The 16,097-nt window shown below is 55.8% G+C and overlaps 1 protein-coding gene across 1 annotated transcript; it reads left to right on the top strand.

The window, feature by feature from the left end:
- The first annotated feature begins 1,110 nt into the window (after window positions 1-1,110).
- DRC1 (dynein regulatory complex subunit 1) lies at window positions 1,111-15,652 on the top strand. The gene is given in 17 exon segments (XM_074153667.1): window positions 1,111-1,259; window positions 2,971-3,061; window positions 3,601-3,713; window positions 5,332-5,515; window positions 6,104-6,241; window positions 6,453-6,539; window positions 7,253-7,375; window positions 10,960-11,099; window positions 11,360-11,494; window positions 11,620-11,849; window positions 12,188-12,360; window positions 12,876-12,965; window positions 13,307-13,393; window positions 13,730-13,920; window positions 14,965-15,108; window positions 15,210-15,312; window positions 15,428-15,652. Coding segments are annotated over 17 exon segments (2,403 nt in total).
- Window positions 15,653-16,097: the final 445 nt, after the last annotated feature.

Below are 16,097 nucleotides of genomic sequence, written 5' to 3'. Positions count from 1 at the left end.
GTAACCATCCCAAATCGTTTCAAGGACTTAGTAAGATAAGGATGTCTGTGGCCTTGAGAACATGGTGGCCTAAGACAAGGATGGAATAAATACGGACATTGTCTGACAAACAGGTGGTAGCAGGAAGATGAATAGTTTTAATGATCAATTAAGCAGTTAGAATGTTTTGCCAACATGAAAAGTGAGCCAAAGGACAGATGAAGAAGATGAAGATTGAGGAAGAACCGACCCTTACTCAAAACGAAGACAACCAGAAGGCGTGACTACACGTGCCCAAAAGCTCATTGTAATATGTAAATGAATTCTGGGAAATGTAATGAAGATGCGAATGTTTTCTTGGAATTACGTTGAATATGTAGACCCGGCGCGTATAGATTTGGCTTGATGATAGCATTCAGTGTGCGCAACAGAAGAAGATGGAGGAAGAAACGACCCTCACTCAAAACGAGGACCACCAGAAGGCGCGACTACACGTGCCCAAAAGCTCATTATAAATATGTAAATGAATCTGGGAAATGTAATTAAGATGCTAATGTTTTCTTGGAATTATGTTGCCTATGTAGACCTGGCGTGTATAGATTTGGCTCGACGGCAACATTCGGGGTGCACAACAGGAGGAGCGATCCCCTGCGCGCCCGGCGCCGCAATAAAGAAGTCCTGCTTTCTAAAACTTCAAGTTGAGCCGGGGGGAGTTTTATCTGCCCCTTTGCGGTAACATGGGGGACGTGGCAACTTGCCAAACGCTGGCCTAACGGCCGCACTCCATGATCTTAAAGGTCTTCTCCAACCTAGACGACTGTATGATTCCATAACCAGCCGTGGATGGTTATGGAATCATAACCAGCTGTGGACGGTATGTGCCTGAGCCGGGGAAGGGCGGGGGAGGTTGGACTAGCCGGCTCTCCACAGCTCCCCGCCATTTTCCATCCCTTCAGTAGCCGCGTGGCCACCAACCGCCTCAGCGCATGCGCAGCAACGGCCACCCGCGGGCAGGCGGGAAAGCGCCTCCGCGCATGCGCGACCGCGCCGTTGCCAGGCGACGGGCGGGACGCCCCAGCGGCGGATGCGCATGCGCAGTAGCTGCCGCCGCGCCGGGCGGGACGGGGCCGCATGAGGCGTGGAACGGGCAGGGAGGAGGTGGCGGCGGCGGGGGGATGGCGAGACCCGGCCCCGGCCCTCGGCGACACCGACCCCGACCCCGAGGAACGTATCGCCGCCCGCCGGCGCCGCATCGCCGCCCGCCTCGATGCCAAGCGCCGGTGAGAAACGGGGTTCCTTCCCCCCTGCCCTCCCTGCACCGGTTGCGGCCTACACTCCCAGGCGGGTCCTCCCCCAAATCTGAGCTGGGTCCAGGCCCTTCCCTGCCTCACACCGGCACCAAGCACCCCCATGTCTGGTCACAGATGAGCTCCTCTTCCCCAAACTGGCACTGGGGTTGATGCCCCCAGCCCCAGACCAGTGCCATCTGCAGATCCCTCACCCCAAAGTGGCACTGGGGTTGAGGCCCCAGCCCCAAACCAGTGCCAGCTGTAGATTCCTCACCCCAAACTGGCACTGGGGTGGATGCCCCCAGCCCCAAATCGGTGCCAGCTGCAGATCCCTCACCCCAAACTGGCACTGGGGTGGATGCTCCCAGCCCCAAACCAGTGCCAGTTGCAGATCCCTCCCCCCAAACTGGCAACGGGGTGGATGCCCCGAGCCCCAAACCAGTGCCAGCTGCAGATCCCTCCCCCCAAACTGGCACCCAGTCCTGACCCCCCACCCAGGCTCAGAGACTGTCCCCAGGGCTCAGAATACCCCCTGCCCCACACTGGCACTGGGGCCTAGACCCCTACCAGGAACTGGCAGGGGGCAGGGTCCCGAGGTAGCCTTGTCAGCCTTCATGGGGTCCAAGACCTCTTCCCAAACTGGCCTTGGGTCAGGGACCACCCTGAATCCTGAACCAGTCAGAGACATTCCCCACTCCTTGCCAAATGGCAGGGGGTCAGGGACGACCACTCTTAATCCCATCCCACATTCAAGGACATCCCCATCCTGTCCCCAGCCCAGCAGTGGGACAGTAATACCTCCTTCCCTAAGATATCACCCTGCCATGGACCGTCTGCTCCCCTGGACAAAACCAGCCTGGATCAGGCCGATATTCCCCCAACTGGGACTAACCAGCAATGGGGCTGCTTTCCCCAAAGCAGAACTGACCTGGGGCCCTGTCCCAAGCCTTTGCCGTCCCTCTAGGTTGGGTGACATTGGACCGTGAAGTGGCAGTACCCTGCTACCCTCTCCTGAGCTGGGGCTGGGTCATTGTCCCCCTTGTCCCCCAGCCTGGGGAAAACCAGGGTGCTAACCACCATCTCCTCTCCAAACCATGAGTAAACCACACCAAGGTGCCTGTGGAGCCTATGACCAACCCATGGGGCCAAAGTGGTCGCTAGCATCCACCCCAACAGGCTCCTTTTCCCCTTCCTGATTCCAGAGCCCTCCCTTGAGATTAGACCGATCCCAAGGAACTAGCATGGGATCAGTGCCAGCCCTGAAATGGCTCCAGGCAGAAGCTGTCTGTCTTCGTGGCCAAGCAAGTGTCCCCCCACAGCCACCTAAGGGCAGCCCCCAGAGAGCCCCTGCCCCCTGCCCTCCTCCTCTCTGGGAAACAAAGAGGGGCTGAGCCCCCCAGCCCTGCGCTGCAGGAGTGACCAGCCCTGGACTGCACTCCCAGCCCCAGAAAGGGAAGCCTGGACCCCATTTTCCCTCGGGGAGGCTGGTCCCACCCTTTTCTACCCTGGTCCCACCCTTTTCTACCTCTTTTTCTGCATCCGTGGGGACCTCCTGGCCTGGGACTAAACCTGCTGAGGGGAAGAGAGAGTAAAGTACTGAACCACACAGTTCTGGGGTGGGATCGCAGATCCAAGGCCACCTCTGAGCATAAGGAAAATGGCGTGGTGTGAAATGTTCTGGTTTTTCCCCTTTTCTGCCCAGGGAGGCCCTTGGAGACGATGAGGAGCCAAAGGTAGCTGTGGAGGAGGAAGAGCAAAGAAAGAGCCACAAGCAGATTGAGGAGAGCAGGCAGGTAGGAAGGTCCTCTCAGGTCCCTGATCTCTAGACACTTGGTTTTACCTTCCTTTTAGCTTTCTGAGGTGCTTAGTGTCACACAGCAGCATTTATGTGAGAAGAAGCAGGGACAGAAACTCCTCAGGACTGGATGGGGAGGTGATTCTTGGGCTGCATCCTGAGGATATGATTTCCCTGTGACAAACAGCCCATGGATTGGAAGGATCTGGGACGGATGCTGTCCATCCAAACCCAACCCCCCGTGCCTAACCCCATCAACACTCTCTGGGGAAGCAAAATAAGGTGCTCTGAGCATGTTCCTCTTGGTGCGGAGGGTCTGTGGGGCTTTCCAGGAGAGGGAGGACCCACTGGGTGCATTGAGGTCCTCGCAGTGCTCATCAAACCCCTCCATAACAGGGGAAGATGGGGCTTGTGGGTCCACATGGGACCGCAGCATGGGGATAGGAGCCAAATCCTGCACAGGCAAGAGTTCCTCCAGTATCCCTCCCTCCAGAGCTCAGGTCTCTGGGTGTGAGACGTGTCCCACCTTCTTCACAGAGGCTGGCCAAACTGCTCTTCGATGGCACGCGGATGGTGACAAATATCCAGGTGGCTGCTGACTTGAGGGAAACGCAGAGGAGGGCAGAGGAGGCAGAGCTGAAGCTGCAGAGGTAAGAGATGGCACGGGCGAGTCAGCTTTCGGGGGACATCCTAACCCTGGTCATCCAGGAACGCTTAGCAGTTAGGGCAACACTGAATTTATATTCAAAAGGAAAATTTAGGCACACAAAGAGCCTCCAGATCCAACCTGCCACAGCTGGATCTTCGCAGAGCTCTGCAACTCAAGGCTGGTGGCTTCCCCAGGTGGCATTGTTGTATCATGGACTCTCTGGTCATCGATCTCCTCCAGACCCATCACATCTTCAGCTCCAGAGTGTGAGAACCGCAGCTGGTTCTCAGCTTTTCACCAAAGCCTCTACCACGTATGCTTGTGGCCTCCTTGCTCCAAAGGCATAGGCACAGCTGAGCAGCTCTCCTGAGCCTGGAGGTGACACCGTGGTGGAAAACGTGCCACCTTGTGCACGTGGCTCGTTAAAGAGGTGGCTTGTTAAATGGCCTGTTTCCAGAGGTTGCCTTCTGGTGATGGAGATAGGGATGGTTATTAGCCATGCCATGGGAGTGCACTGGGACAACCACTGTGTGAGGAGTGGGAAGAACTGTGCTAATTGGAGAAATTGGATATTAAGGTCTTTGCAGTGAGAGTGGTCAGATGCTGGGTCAGGAGCCCCTGATGTTCTAGATATCTTCCTCCTTGGGGATACTCAGGACATTCCTGGACAAAGCCCTGCACAACCTGCTCTGACATTGAAATTAATCCTGCTGTGACCAGGAACCAGTGATTTTCCAAAGCCTTTCCAGCCTCGATTATTCTCAGATCCTCTCTCTGTGCCTTCCTAGGCAGACCTATCCTGCTTCACCAGAGGAGCTGGGTAGTCTCCAAGGGACTGGATCTTTCATCCCTGTCCCCAGGACTGGGACATCAGCGAGGAAACACTGAGTCCTTGCTCCTGCTGCCTTTGGAGGGCACTGCAGGAACAGTTTATGGGAGGTTGCTGTAGCAGGATGCCTGTTCCTCACTCAGTGGGATTCCCAGTGGGAATCTTAAGGAACCAGGTGCTGGGTTCAGGAACTGCCCATAGAGCAGCTTTGGGGGTGGCAAAGGTGGTGGCCGCTGTTCAGAGCCATCCCCAGAGCACGTGGGATGGTACCTCTGGTTGGAAGAGGAAAGAATTTTGTAATATGGACATGGACTGTTCAGTGCCATTTGCCTTTAGCCGGAGTGTAGTGTCTGGACTGTTTGAATCCCAAGTCTAGATGTCCCCCCTAAAGGGGCTCCAGTAAAGCTGGGGAGGGACTCTTGATGAGGGAGGGGAGCCCTAGGAGGAGGGGGAAGGGTTTGACACTGAAAGAGGGGAGATGGAGATGAGATGTGGGGAAGAAGTTCTTTGCTGTGAGGGTGGTGAGAGCCTGGCCCAGGTTGCCCAGAGAAGCTGTGGCTGCCCCATCCCTGGAGGGGTTCAGGGCCAGGTTGGAGGGGGCTTGGAGCAACCTGGTGTGGTGGGAGGTGTCCCTGTCCAGGGCAGGGGGTGGCACTGGATCGTCTTTAAGGTCCCTTCCCATCCAAACAATTCTATGATTCTATGTAGCCAGGAGGCTGTTTGGCACTTCTTGTCCATCACCTCTTGCTGTCCTGCCCCAGCTTCCCATGTGCTCCTTTGCTGCCTGCAGGGTGGAGAAGCTGGAGAATGAAGCTGACTCTGGCACGTTCAAGCTTGAGGAGATCACCTCCAAGTGGGCCTTGGCCGAGGAGATGAAGGTCCCGCAGGAGCTGTGGCAGCTGCTGAACCAGCAGCAGGAGCAGTGCGCGCTGCTTCTGGAACAGAAGAACAAGCTCATCAGTGACCTGCAGCAGGTAGCGTGGGGACCAGGCAGGGACAACTGGGAAGGATCAGGGGTTCAAGCTGTGGAGGATGCTGTTCTCCAGCAAAAGCCATGCCTGTCTGGCTTCTTCAGTCATCCATCTGTCTGGATCTTGAATTTAAGTCTGTCCAGGACCTGGACTGCCGGTGTCCCAGTGTGGAGGATGAGGTTGGGTGCCCTGGCACCGTTCAGCAAGGACAGACACACGGGACACTGGTGGCAGTAAGATCAACTGGCAGGTCCCGAATTGCACAGTGAAAATAAGGCAAATGAGGAGAGAGAGGGAGTGAAGAGGGAAGAGAGCCTTCCCCACAGCAGGTTCTCTGGCCCCCCGGAAAGGAGTAGGGTGTCTGCAGGCGTGTCACCTCATTCTCCATCTCACCTGGACCTTTTGGCAGCGACGATCTGTCTCTCCTCCCACCTTCCCTCCTAACAGCCTCTTGACTTTCTGGCTCTTTGCTCTCATCCCCTCTTCTTCTTTGGAAAAGGCAGCAGCTGGGTCTTACCCTCTCAGTCAGTCCTTGAGGATTCCTGGTCAAATGCTTCCCTCTGATTTCAGCATCCGCTCTCCTCCTCCCAGGAGCTGAAAAACAAAGACGAGCAATACGTGCAGGCCATTAAGAAGCAGTCAGATGACATCCACCTGCTTTTGGAGAGAATGGAGGAACAGATCAGGCTCCTGCTGAAAACCTACCGACATAATCTCCTGCAGATTGAGGTAGCCGGTTCGTATGGTGGGACAATAGTTCAAGGAGAAAACCTGCGGCCTCTTGCTCCTCCATATCTGTGGCAAAAAGGCACTGTGTGTTCGTCGGACGGTGGCCCCAGTCTGCAGCCAATCCTCTCCTGGAGGCTGCTGGCCTGGGCTAGTGAAAGGTTGGCAATGAGCAGTGCCAACATGATGATGAAGGGCTCTGTCTTCTTCACAGAAAGCTTTTGAGCTCGAACGGCAAGAGCTGCTGGACAACAACAGGAAGAAGTGGGAGGAAGGCATCCAGGCCCACAACACACAGGAGGTAAGGTCCATGTGAGGTTTAGAATCATGGAATCATAGAATCATTTAGGTTGGAAAAGACCCTCAAGATCATTAAGTCCAACTGTTAACCCAACACTGCCCAAACCACCACTGACCCATGTCCCTCAGCACCATGTCTGCCCAGCTTTTAAATACCTCCAGGGATGGCGACTCCACCACTGCCCTGGGCAGCCTCTTCCAAGGCTTCACAACCCTTTCCATGAAGAAATTTCCCCCAATATCCATCCTAACCCTCCGCTGGTGCAACTTGAGGCCGTTTCCTCTTGTCCCGTCGCCTGGTCCTTTGAAAAAGAGTCTGACCCCCCTGGCTACACCCTCCTTTCAGGGAGTTGTAGAGAGTGAGAAGGTCTCCCCTCAGCCTCCTTTTCTCCAGGCTGAACACCCCCAGCTCCCTCAGCCGCTCCTCACAAGACTTGTGCTCCAGACCCCCTCACCAGCTCCGTTGCCCTTTTCTGGACCCGCTCCAGCATCTCAAGGTCTTTCCTGTCGTGAGGGGCCAAAGGCAGCCTTGAAAAACACACGTGCGCAAAGGCAGCTGGTTCCTCAAGAGTGTGGGGGGCAGAGAGGCAATTTTTCAGCCTGCTCTGTCAGGGAATTATCCATGTGTGACCTTGCTGTGGGCTGGCCAAAGGAGCTGTGATCGCGGGAGGAAGCTGTCACCACTGATGGATGACATTCTCCTTTTGCCCGTAGCTGGAATACCTACGTGGCCGTATGAAGAAGGTGGAAGAGTTTGAGAAACAGCTGCATCAACTGCGGGTGCAGGATGAGGAGGAGTATAACAGCATGAAGATCCGGCTGGAGAATGATGTGGAGGTACAGAAAGGGCTGGCCGTGTGCCATGTGGGGAGGCAGAGGGTCAGATCTCCCTGAGCTTTTCTGTCTGTAGCTGGCGCTGTGGGGCAGCTGGATGGTGTGAAAGCTGTGGCTGGTATCTGGTCATAGAATCTTAGAATGGTTTGGGTGGGAAGGGACCTTAAAGACCATGCAGCCCCACTCCCTGCCCTGGACAGGGACACCTCCCACCAGACCAGGTTGCTCCAAGCCCCCTCCAACCTGGCCTTGAACCCCTCCAGGGATGGGGCAGCCACAGCTTCTCTGGGCAACCTGGGCCAGGCTCTCACCACCCTCACAGCAAAGAACTTCTTCCCCACATCTCATCTCCATCTCCCCTCTGTCAGTGTCAAACCCTTCCCTGTCATCCTAGGGCTCCCCTCCCTGATCCAGAGTCCCTCCCCAGCTTTCCTGGAGCCCCTTGAGGGACTGGAAGGGGCTCTAAGGTCTCCCCGGAGCCTTCTCTTCTCCAGGCTGAACCCCCCCAACTCTCTCAGCCTGTCCTCCCAGCAGAGGGGCTCCAGCCCTCCCAGCATCTCCGTGGCCTCCTCTGGCCCCGCTCCAACAGCTCCATGTCTCTCCTGTGCTGAGGCCCCAGAGCTGGAGGCAGCACTGGGGGGGGTCTCCCCAGAGCGGAGCAGAGGGGCAGAATCCCCCCCCTCTCCCTGCTGGCCACGCTGCTGGGGATGCAGCCCAGGGTGTGGGGGGCTTTCTGGGCTGCCAGTGCATATTGCTGGCTCATGTTGAGCTTCTCATGTTGGTCACGTCAACTCCTCACCGCACACATTCCAGCCCCATGTCAACAGGGGGATGGAGCTGTTCTGTTCTCGGTTTTCGTCTGCCCTTGGCTCTCAGAGCACATGAACTGTAGCCCCAGGACGGGTGAAGCACTTGGGACTGTCAAGGGGTTTGCTACTCCTGGCATCATGATTGATAGAAGGATTGAATAGTGTGAGTGTCCTGACAGCAGATCATTCCAGATCCACCTAATTTCCTCCTTCGTCAAGATCCTTGTCCTAAGTGGCGTGAGCTTTTCCCTCTGACATCTGCCTGTAGAATCATGGTTTCTCTAATGCCCTTGAAGTCCACTTGGTGTGAGAACTATCACGAGTTTGCCCTTACTCATCAGGGGCTCTCACTGCAGATCCAAACCTCGTAGCTGTGGCTTTCCCGAGAAACAGATACCTTTTAATCCACCGCATTCTCTGCGAGCAGCAGTGTCAGTGGCTCTCTGCCATCCTGCTGGACGGCAGCTCCAGCTTTGGTCCTAAATCCGTCAGATTTTGTTTTGCCCAGCATCATTCAGCCTCCTCTGCTCAGCTGACACCTTCCTGTCTTGTTTTCGTGTGTTTCTTCCCAGGTAGAGATGGGACACATCACATTTGGACTTTAGAAAAGCTCATTGTTTGTCCCATGGGATGTCCTCCCGGGAAGCCCAGGGAAATACGGGCTATTTTTAGAAGGTTTTGCACAACTTCAGGTGAAATATTAGTGTTGCAAGGTCCCTGTCAGCCTGAAAAGGGCAAGTCCAGGGAGGCCAGTCCTGACTCGGCAGTTTCTTCACCTTTATATCGATAACCTGGGAGGTGACACAGAGCGTGTGACATTCGCAGGTGGCTCTGAGCCATTTGGGGGGGGAGGTAGCAACACTCTGGGGATCGAGGTTCACAAGCAGCAATATGGGGCTGTTGTATAAATGCACCCACTGCCTTTAGCTGCAGTTGTGGGAGGGTCTATATATATAAGGCAGGAGAGGTAATTATTCCTCTCTACTTCGTACCCACGTGGCCTTGTCCAGGTTTGGCAACACGTTTGGGAACTGGGGAGAGAGTCTAGGACAGACCAAGGAGACAAATAACCCCTAAGAAAAGGTTGAAAAGGTTGGGACTGCTTAGATCAAGGAAGAAATTTATGGAGGGAGGTGATAAGTCTACAAATATTCACACTTCTGTATGATGGAGAGTGATTTCTTGTTTGTCTCCACTGTAGATGCAAGAAAAAATCATGGGGTTGAGTTTTGGTGGAGAAGATTTAAACTGGCATTTGGATTTAGGGTTGAAATTTCAAGCTAGGAAAGGCTGGAAAGGGCAAGGACTTGCTTGATGGTTAACCAGAGCAACTTGGTCTGCTGCTCTTTGACAGAGGGTTTAGGGTTTAGGTAAATCAACTTCTGTTGGGGCTGATTTGGTGAAGTTGTGCCCTTGGTGGGGCAGAAGAACTGGATGTCCTCCTGGTTCCCTTTAGCACCACAGTTGTCTAAATGTATAGCACAGACTTTACCCCTCCAGGTCAGGGAGAATAAGAAAAGAGAAGTAGAAAACACTTATTTTCCTGATTAACCTGTGATATCATCATCCTGAGGTATCTCAGGAGCTTAGCCAGGACCTAAAGATGAAGTCTATGGTTGGAGGGTTATGGAATACTCCCCAGTTTCACCAGATGGGAATCAGCTTTTTAAATATAGGGGCTGGCCCATGGTTTTCCTCCATCTGCTGTGAGGAGAAGGTCCCTTGACCCTGCTGAGATTTACCTCCATCTTTTCTTCCATCCAGCTTTGATCCCAGCCACCTGGAACTGCTCCTGGGTGTCTTCCCAGGCTGTTTGCACACTCCCTGTTGTATCCAGGGCTACCCAGGAGAGCTCTGAGCCAACTAACCCTGGTACCAGTGTCTTCCCTGCTTCCAGCCTTCACCTCAGGACCCTCTACCTGCCCCCAGAGATGCTCCTGGGCCGAGAGCAGGGGAGAAATCCCGCTGGGTCTCTGCTGTGCAGATTTCTGGGCAATGATGCTGGAATTTGGGGCCGTGCAGCTGCTTAATTCCCATCCCTTCCTATCTTGGAAGAAGTCTTTATGGGCCTCCCCGGTAAAGCACTGTATTATGAGGGTTTTTTTCAGATTTCTGCCTCTTTTTGCACATGGAAAACATTTATACTGATGAATTAAACCACCCAGGCCAAGACACCACCTCTCACCCATCCGTGCTGTCTGCTCCCAGAGTTTCCATGCCACTGGGTCACAGAATCACAGAATCATATGGGGCTGGAAGGGACCTCTGGAGATCATCTAGTCCAACCCCCCTGCCAAAGCAAGTCCATCTAGAGCAGGTTGCACAGGAACATGTCCAGGCGGGTTTTGAATGTCTCCAGAGAAGGAGACTCCACCACCTCCCTGGGCAGCCTATTCCAGTGCTCTGCCACCCTCAAAGTAAAGAAGTTCCTCCTCATGTTTAGGTCCTCCTGAGCTCGTTTCCAGATGAGCTGTAGGGCTGAGACAGAGCAGCTCATGGGTAGAGTGTGATGTCTCTCAGCCCAGAGCAGCAGCCCCAGGAGACTGGGGCTACAACTTCAGTCCATTCTCCCTTCCCCAGACATGGCCCTGTATCACGTACTCATGGACAACCAGCATCTCCATCACTTGCCTGTGAGCAGTGCCACGTAGCCAGGGGTTACCTGGGGAGCTGTGAGTGGGACGAGGGAGTTTGGAGATGCAGGATGAGTAGGACCCAGACTTCAGTGGGGCTTTCGGTCATGGCACGGCTTGTTTTTCATGTTTTTTGAAACGCCAGCACCTGGAGAGGCAGCTCCAGCAGTTCAAAGCCATCTATCTGATGAACCAGGAGAAGCTGGATTACAGCCTTCAGGTGCTTAAGAAGCAGGACGAGGAGAACACCATCATGAGATCCCAACAGAGGAGGAAGCTCAACCGGTAAAAATGCATCCCTGGAAGATGGGTTCTGCCATCACCTCCCATATGCCACTTTTTGCGGAGCCCATCACCCAGCACAGGCCAACAAGCTCTGTCCCAACCCATTCCTGGCCAGAAGCAGGGAACAGCCCAAGGCAGGGCCATGTCCAGAGTGCTTTGGCTGGCCATGGCCAACCTGTGTCAGCTGCCTCAGGGTACCAAAGTCTTCATACAAGCTGGATGCCTCTTCGGAGATGCTCAGCTCTGTTGTCCCTCTCCAGGCTCCACAGCTTGCTCAATAATCTGAAAGCAAAACTGGCCAACCAAGAGAAGCAGTTCAGAGAGGAGAACCAGAGCCTGGCAGCCGACTGCAAGCGCATCATGGGGCAGTGCAAGGAGGTGCAGAGGAGCATGAGGTGGGGTTTCCACTGGTGTCCATCCATGGTGAGGCCTCAGAGCACCTATGTGAGGTCCAGGGGGGGCTGACTCATCATGTGGGGGCACAGAACCTCTTCCCACAGGCCACCTCCCTTCTGGGCAGGCACTTTGCTGTCAGCGATGCCAAGAAGTTCACGGAGGTCTGGCTTATGAACGAGGAGGAAGCCAAAGGGCTGATGCGGAAAGCCCTCAACGCAGATCGCATCATTCATGCCCAGCAACTGGGGCTGCCCTGGGAAGAGCCCAGTTACTGGTTCCTGCACAACGTGGGCCCCCTCAAGCGTTACAAGGCGAAGAGGATGGCCACCAAGCTGGCTACAGAGGTCCTGACAGGTGGGATGGATGCCCTTGTCACCCTTGTGGCACTGGGAGACCCTCACTTTCCTCCATGACAGCCCCTACTGTCACTCCTGTCCTTGCCATGGCAAGGTGGCATCTTACAGGGGTGACTTTGTGTCCCCAGCCCTGAGCTTGGGCATCTTTGCCCTGTTCCAGACAAGCTGACCAAGAGCCAGCTCGTGTCCCAGGGTCTTCAGGGTGGTTTTCAGGTCACCAGGGAATAACTGTGATTTCCCTGATGACTCCTGTAGTGATGTGACCAGGGAGCACAGCCTGGGGACCACTGCCAAAGCACAAAGGCTTTTCCTCACCCTTCTTTCTCCCTGTTTCAGAGAGCGGCTCTGGGGGACAGAAGGAGGAAGGGAGAAAGGAGGAGAAGGAAGAAGCGAGCAGTGGAGAAGGAGTAAAAGAAAAGGCAGTGAAGGTTGAGGACAGAGTCACACCTCTGCGAAACATCTCCAAGAAGACTGCCAAGAGGATCCTGGAGCTTGTGAGCGACGAGTCGGTGCGTGACAATGTCCCCTGGCCCCTCCAGCTTGTCGTGGACCTTTTCTGAGCTCCACCTCTTGGGGTCAAGGCTTCTGCATGGCACAGGCCTGTGGTCAGAGAGCTGCCCCACAGGCCGGGAGAGGACCTCCAGGTCTTTCCACTGTGTGGAATATTCCACATATATGATGCTAATAAAAGGTATCGGCAGGCACAGTTGCCCAAATCCACAGCTTCCCAGCCCAGAATAAGCACAGGCACATCTGGGTCTGATGCTCCAGGCTGTTCCCTGTCTGGGGACAATCAGCAAGAGCTTCAGACCATGAGGTCCTTTGGGTATCACCGTGTTGATCTTCTTTCTCTGCTGGGTGGCTGTTCTGGAGCCTCCTGCCCCTGCCCAGCCTCTGCCCACCCTCCCTGCTCCTCCTGCCATCACAGGATGGCACAGCCATGGCATGGCATGGCACTGGCTGGCTTCTGGGCAGGGACGGAGACACTATTTCTCTGCACCTTCTTCTCTGCGTGTCTCCCAAGGGTTTCCTCATTGAGAAAAAGCTGCTGAAGCCCCTGAACGCGCTGGGGAGGCACGAGCGCACCCTCATGAAGCTCGACTCCATCTTTGCGGTAAGTTATGGCTTGGCCCATCAGGGGGTCACCAGGGAAAGTTCTCTGCTCCATGTCCACGTGGCGTAGGACCGAGCCACCCCAGGGAGGTTCAGCTGGGCTGCTGGGGGGCTCTGGGCCAGCAAGGGGAGAGGAACATCACGAGAGGGTGTGAAGAACCATGGCCAGACACTTCTCAGCTCAAGGACACCCTGCTGATGAATTAAACATCTCCAGGGCCCTTCCAGCCTTGTGTGGCATGGCCAGAGGGGCACCCTCTGCTCCTGGGAAATGCTTTCTGTTTCATTCCCCCTTCCGTGACATCTCTGAGGGACACCTAACCTGGTTCCTCCCCTTCCCAGGCCCTCGGGATCGACACTGAGGATGACCTGTATCAGCTGGTGGATTTTTTCCAGAAGTACAAAGCCCAGGAGGCGGCTCTCGGCCAGGTGGGACCACCAGGGACAGCAGTGGGGACAGCCCAGGAGAGACAGGGGTCCAGGGAAGGGGGAGAAGAACATTTGAACACCCAGGGAACGCAGAGAAGGGGACCCTGAAATATTTCCCTGTGACCAGGCATGGGAGGTGAACGTGCCAGGGTGGAGGGGTTTTAATCTTCTGCCATGGTTGAACAGAGCCTCTTGCACATGATTTTTTGCCTTGGCTCCCTAAATTTGCCAAGGGACAAGGCTGTGGGCAGCTGGAAGGTCCCAGGGGGAAGGTGGCTCTTGGGGAGGAGGAGGGGGTGGAAGGCACACTGCCCAGTTTGCTGGCCTTCCCTCCAGAGCCAGGACAGCCCGGGTGGAGAAGGTGTCACGGATCCGGCTGAGGACAGAGGGGACAGTGGATGCAGTGCCCAGAGGGACAAGCTCAAATCCCCTGGGACCTCGCCAGGCTCCCTTCCATCTGTGTACGTCTATGCCGATGACGTCCTAAAGATCCTGAAAAAGTTTTTGCGGGATTTTGAAAAGACAAGGTAGGACTTGGGGGTGGGGGAGGGCGGGGGGAACAGGGCTGTTGTCACTGGGAGGGAGCCAGACTGGGACAGAGGGGTTGTGCAGGTAGGGATGGGGGTGACAGTATTGCCCTGGCTGGAGCAAGAGCTTCCCCTGCAAGATCACAGAGGGAGGTCCCACCAGGGCAAGGGACAGGTCCACCAGGTCCCACCCTGGGCAGGGACACCTCCCACCACACCAGGTTGCTCCAAGCCCCCTCCAACCTGGCCTTGAACCCCTCCAGGGATGGGGCAGCCACAGCTTCTCTGGGCAACCTGGGCCAGGCTCTCACCACCCTCACAGCAAAGAACTTCTTCCCCACATCTCAGCTCCATCTCCCCTCTTTCAGTGTCAAACCCTTCCCCCTCCTCCTAGGGCTCCCCTCCCTCATCCAGAGTCCCTCCCCAGCTTTCCTGGAGCCCCTTGAGGGACTGGAAGGGGCTCCAAGGTCTCCCCGCAGCCTTCTCTTCTCCAGGCTGAACCCCCCCAACGCCCTCAGCCTGTCCTCCCAGCAGAGGGGCTCCAGCCCTCCCAGCATCAGAGGATGGATGGGGACAAGGCAGGAGATGACCAGCAGCCTGGGGAGGGCAGCAAAGCCATGGGGCAGGCAGGTGCCAGCTGAGGGGTCATGCTCATTTGTTTGACGATGGGGTTGGACTAGATGGCCTCAAGTTGTGCCAGGGAGGTTTAGGGTGGATATATTAGGAAAAATTTGTTCACCAAAAGGGTTATCAAGTGTTGAAGAGGCTGCCCAGGGCGCTGGTGGAGTCACCATCCCTGGAGGGATTTAAAAGCCGGGCAGACGTGGTGCTGAGGGACATGGGTCAGTGGTGGGTTTGTCAGTGTTGGGTTGATGGTTGGACTCCATGATCTGAAAGGTCCCTTCCAGCCTGGACAATTCTATGATTTTATGATCTCTGAAGGTCCCTTCCAGGCCCTGCCATTCTGTGGTGGTGCTCAGTGCAGCTGAGCTGCTCCTCACCCGTGAAGAGCTGAGCCCCAGGGCTTTCTTCTGTGTCCCCCAGGGAGAAGGACGGACCAGCAAAGGAGGTGCCACAGATACCAGACAGCTCCAAGGATGGGGAGTACTGGGAAGCCCTGGGACGCGTTATCCCCGAGCCCACCTTGAAGCTGTGGGATGCACTGGCGGTGGCACTGGAGGAATATTAGTGAGTGCACAGCAGCAATGCTGGGGACAGGGCAGGCTGGGGGGACCACGGTGGGGCTGGCACCAACTGTCAGTGACAACCCTCTGTCCTCTTCTCCCCAGCGAGGTCCTGATGCGGAGGTCCAGCCTTCTGGCTGAAGCAGCCATCCTGCAGCAGCAGAACTCGGAGCTCTACCTGCTGCTGAAGGAGTACGTCAACTCCGGGGTGAGTGTGGCATCCTCCTCCCCTGCAGAGCCTTGGGGACATGCCACCACGCGTGCCCCACGCAGAGGTCCCAGGGGACTGGAGCCCATCGCTGTCGGCCTGTTTCTCCCCACAGGTGAACCACAAGCCGCTGTCACCCCCCACGAAGTGGAGGGACTCAAACATGTCCTGGCCCGGGGAAGCGCGGTGAGTGCCCAGGGCCGGGGCACGGCTTTTTTTTCTGTCCCCAGCTCAAGTTGTGCCCGGAGCCAGGGCTTCCTGGCAAGAATTAATAAACCCTTCCCAAATCTGGGCTGGGAATGTGCGTGTGGCCTGCGAGGAGCGTCCCTCTCGCCTCTGAAGGTGCTGGGGAGCCACAGCCAAGTGTTCCCTGGATCCAGGGGATCCCACGGGAAAGCATATCCCCATTCGTGCTTCAAAGCCTTGTGGTCTGGGTCCTTCCCCTCCCTTCCCTTCCCTTTTTCCTTCCTTTCCCTTTTTCCTTCCTTTCCCTTTTCCCTTCCCTTCCCTTCCCTTCCCTTCCCCAAAGCCAAGCAGGAGCCCCCTCCTGCAGGCTCATGTCCCCACTGTCCCTTGGCATCCTGGCTTCAGGAGAACCCCACCCTTCTTTACCTGATTTTACACCTTATTCCACTTTTTTCCCAACACTTTTTCTTCGCCGCCTCTGGGCTCCTCCCAGACATCCCACCCCCAATGACTCTTCCCTCGTCGGTCCCGGGGCTGCTAAATCTGTACCAAAATTGTGCATTTCGGAGACAATATCAGCCCAAAGCGATGCTACCGGC

Source organism: Numenius arquata, chromosome 9, assembly GCF_964106895.1.
Source record: "Numenius arquata chromosome 9, bNumArq3.hap1.1, whole genome shotgun sequence".
NCBI lineage: Eukaryota > Metazoa > Chordata > Aves > Charadriiformes > Scolopacidae > Numenius > Numenius arquata.
This window is presented reverse-complemented; position numbering and strand designations above follow the sequence as displayed.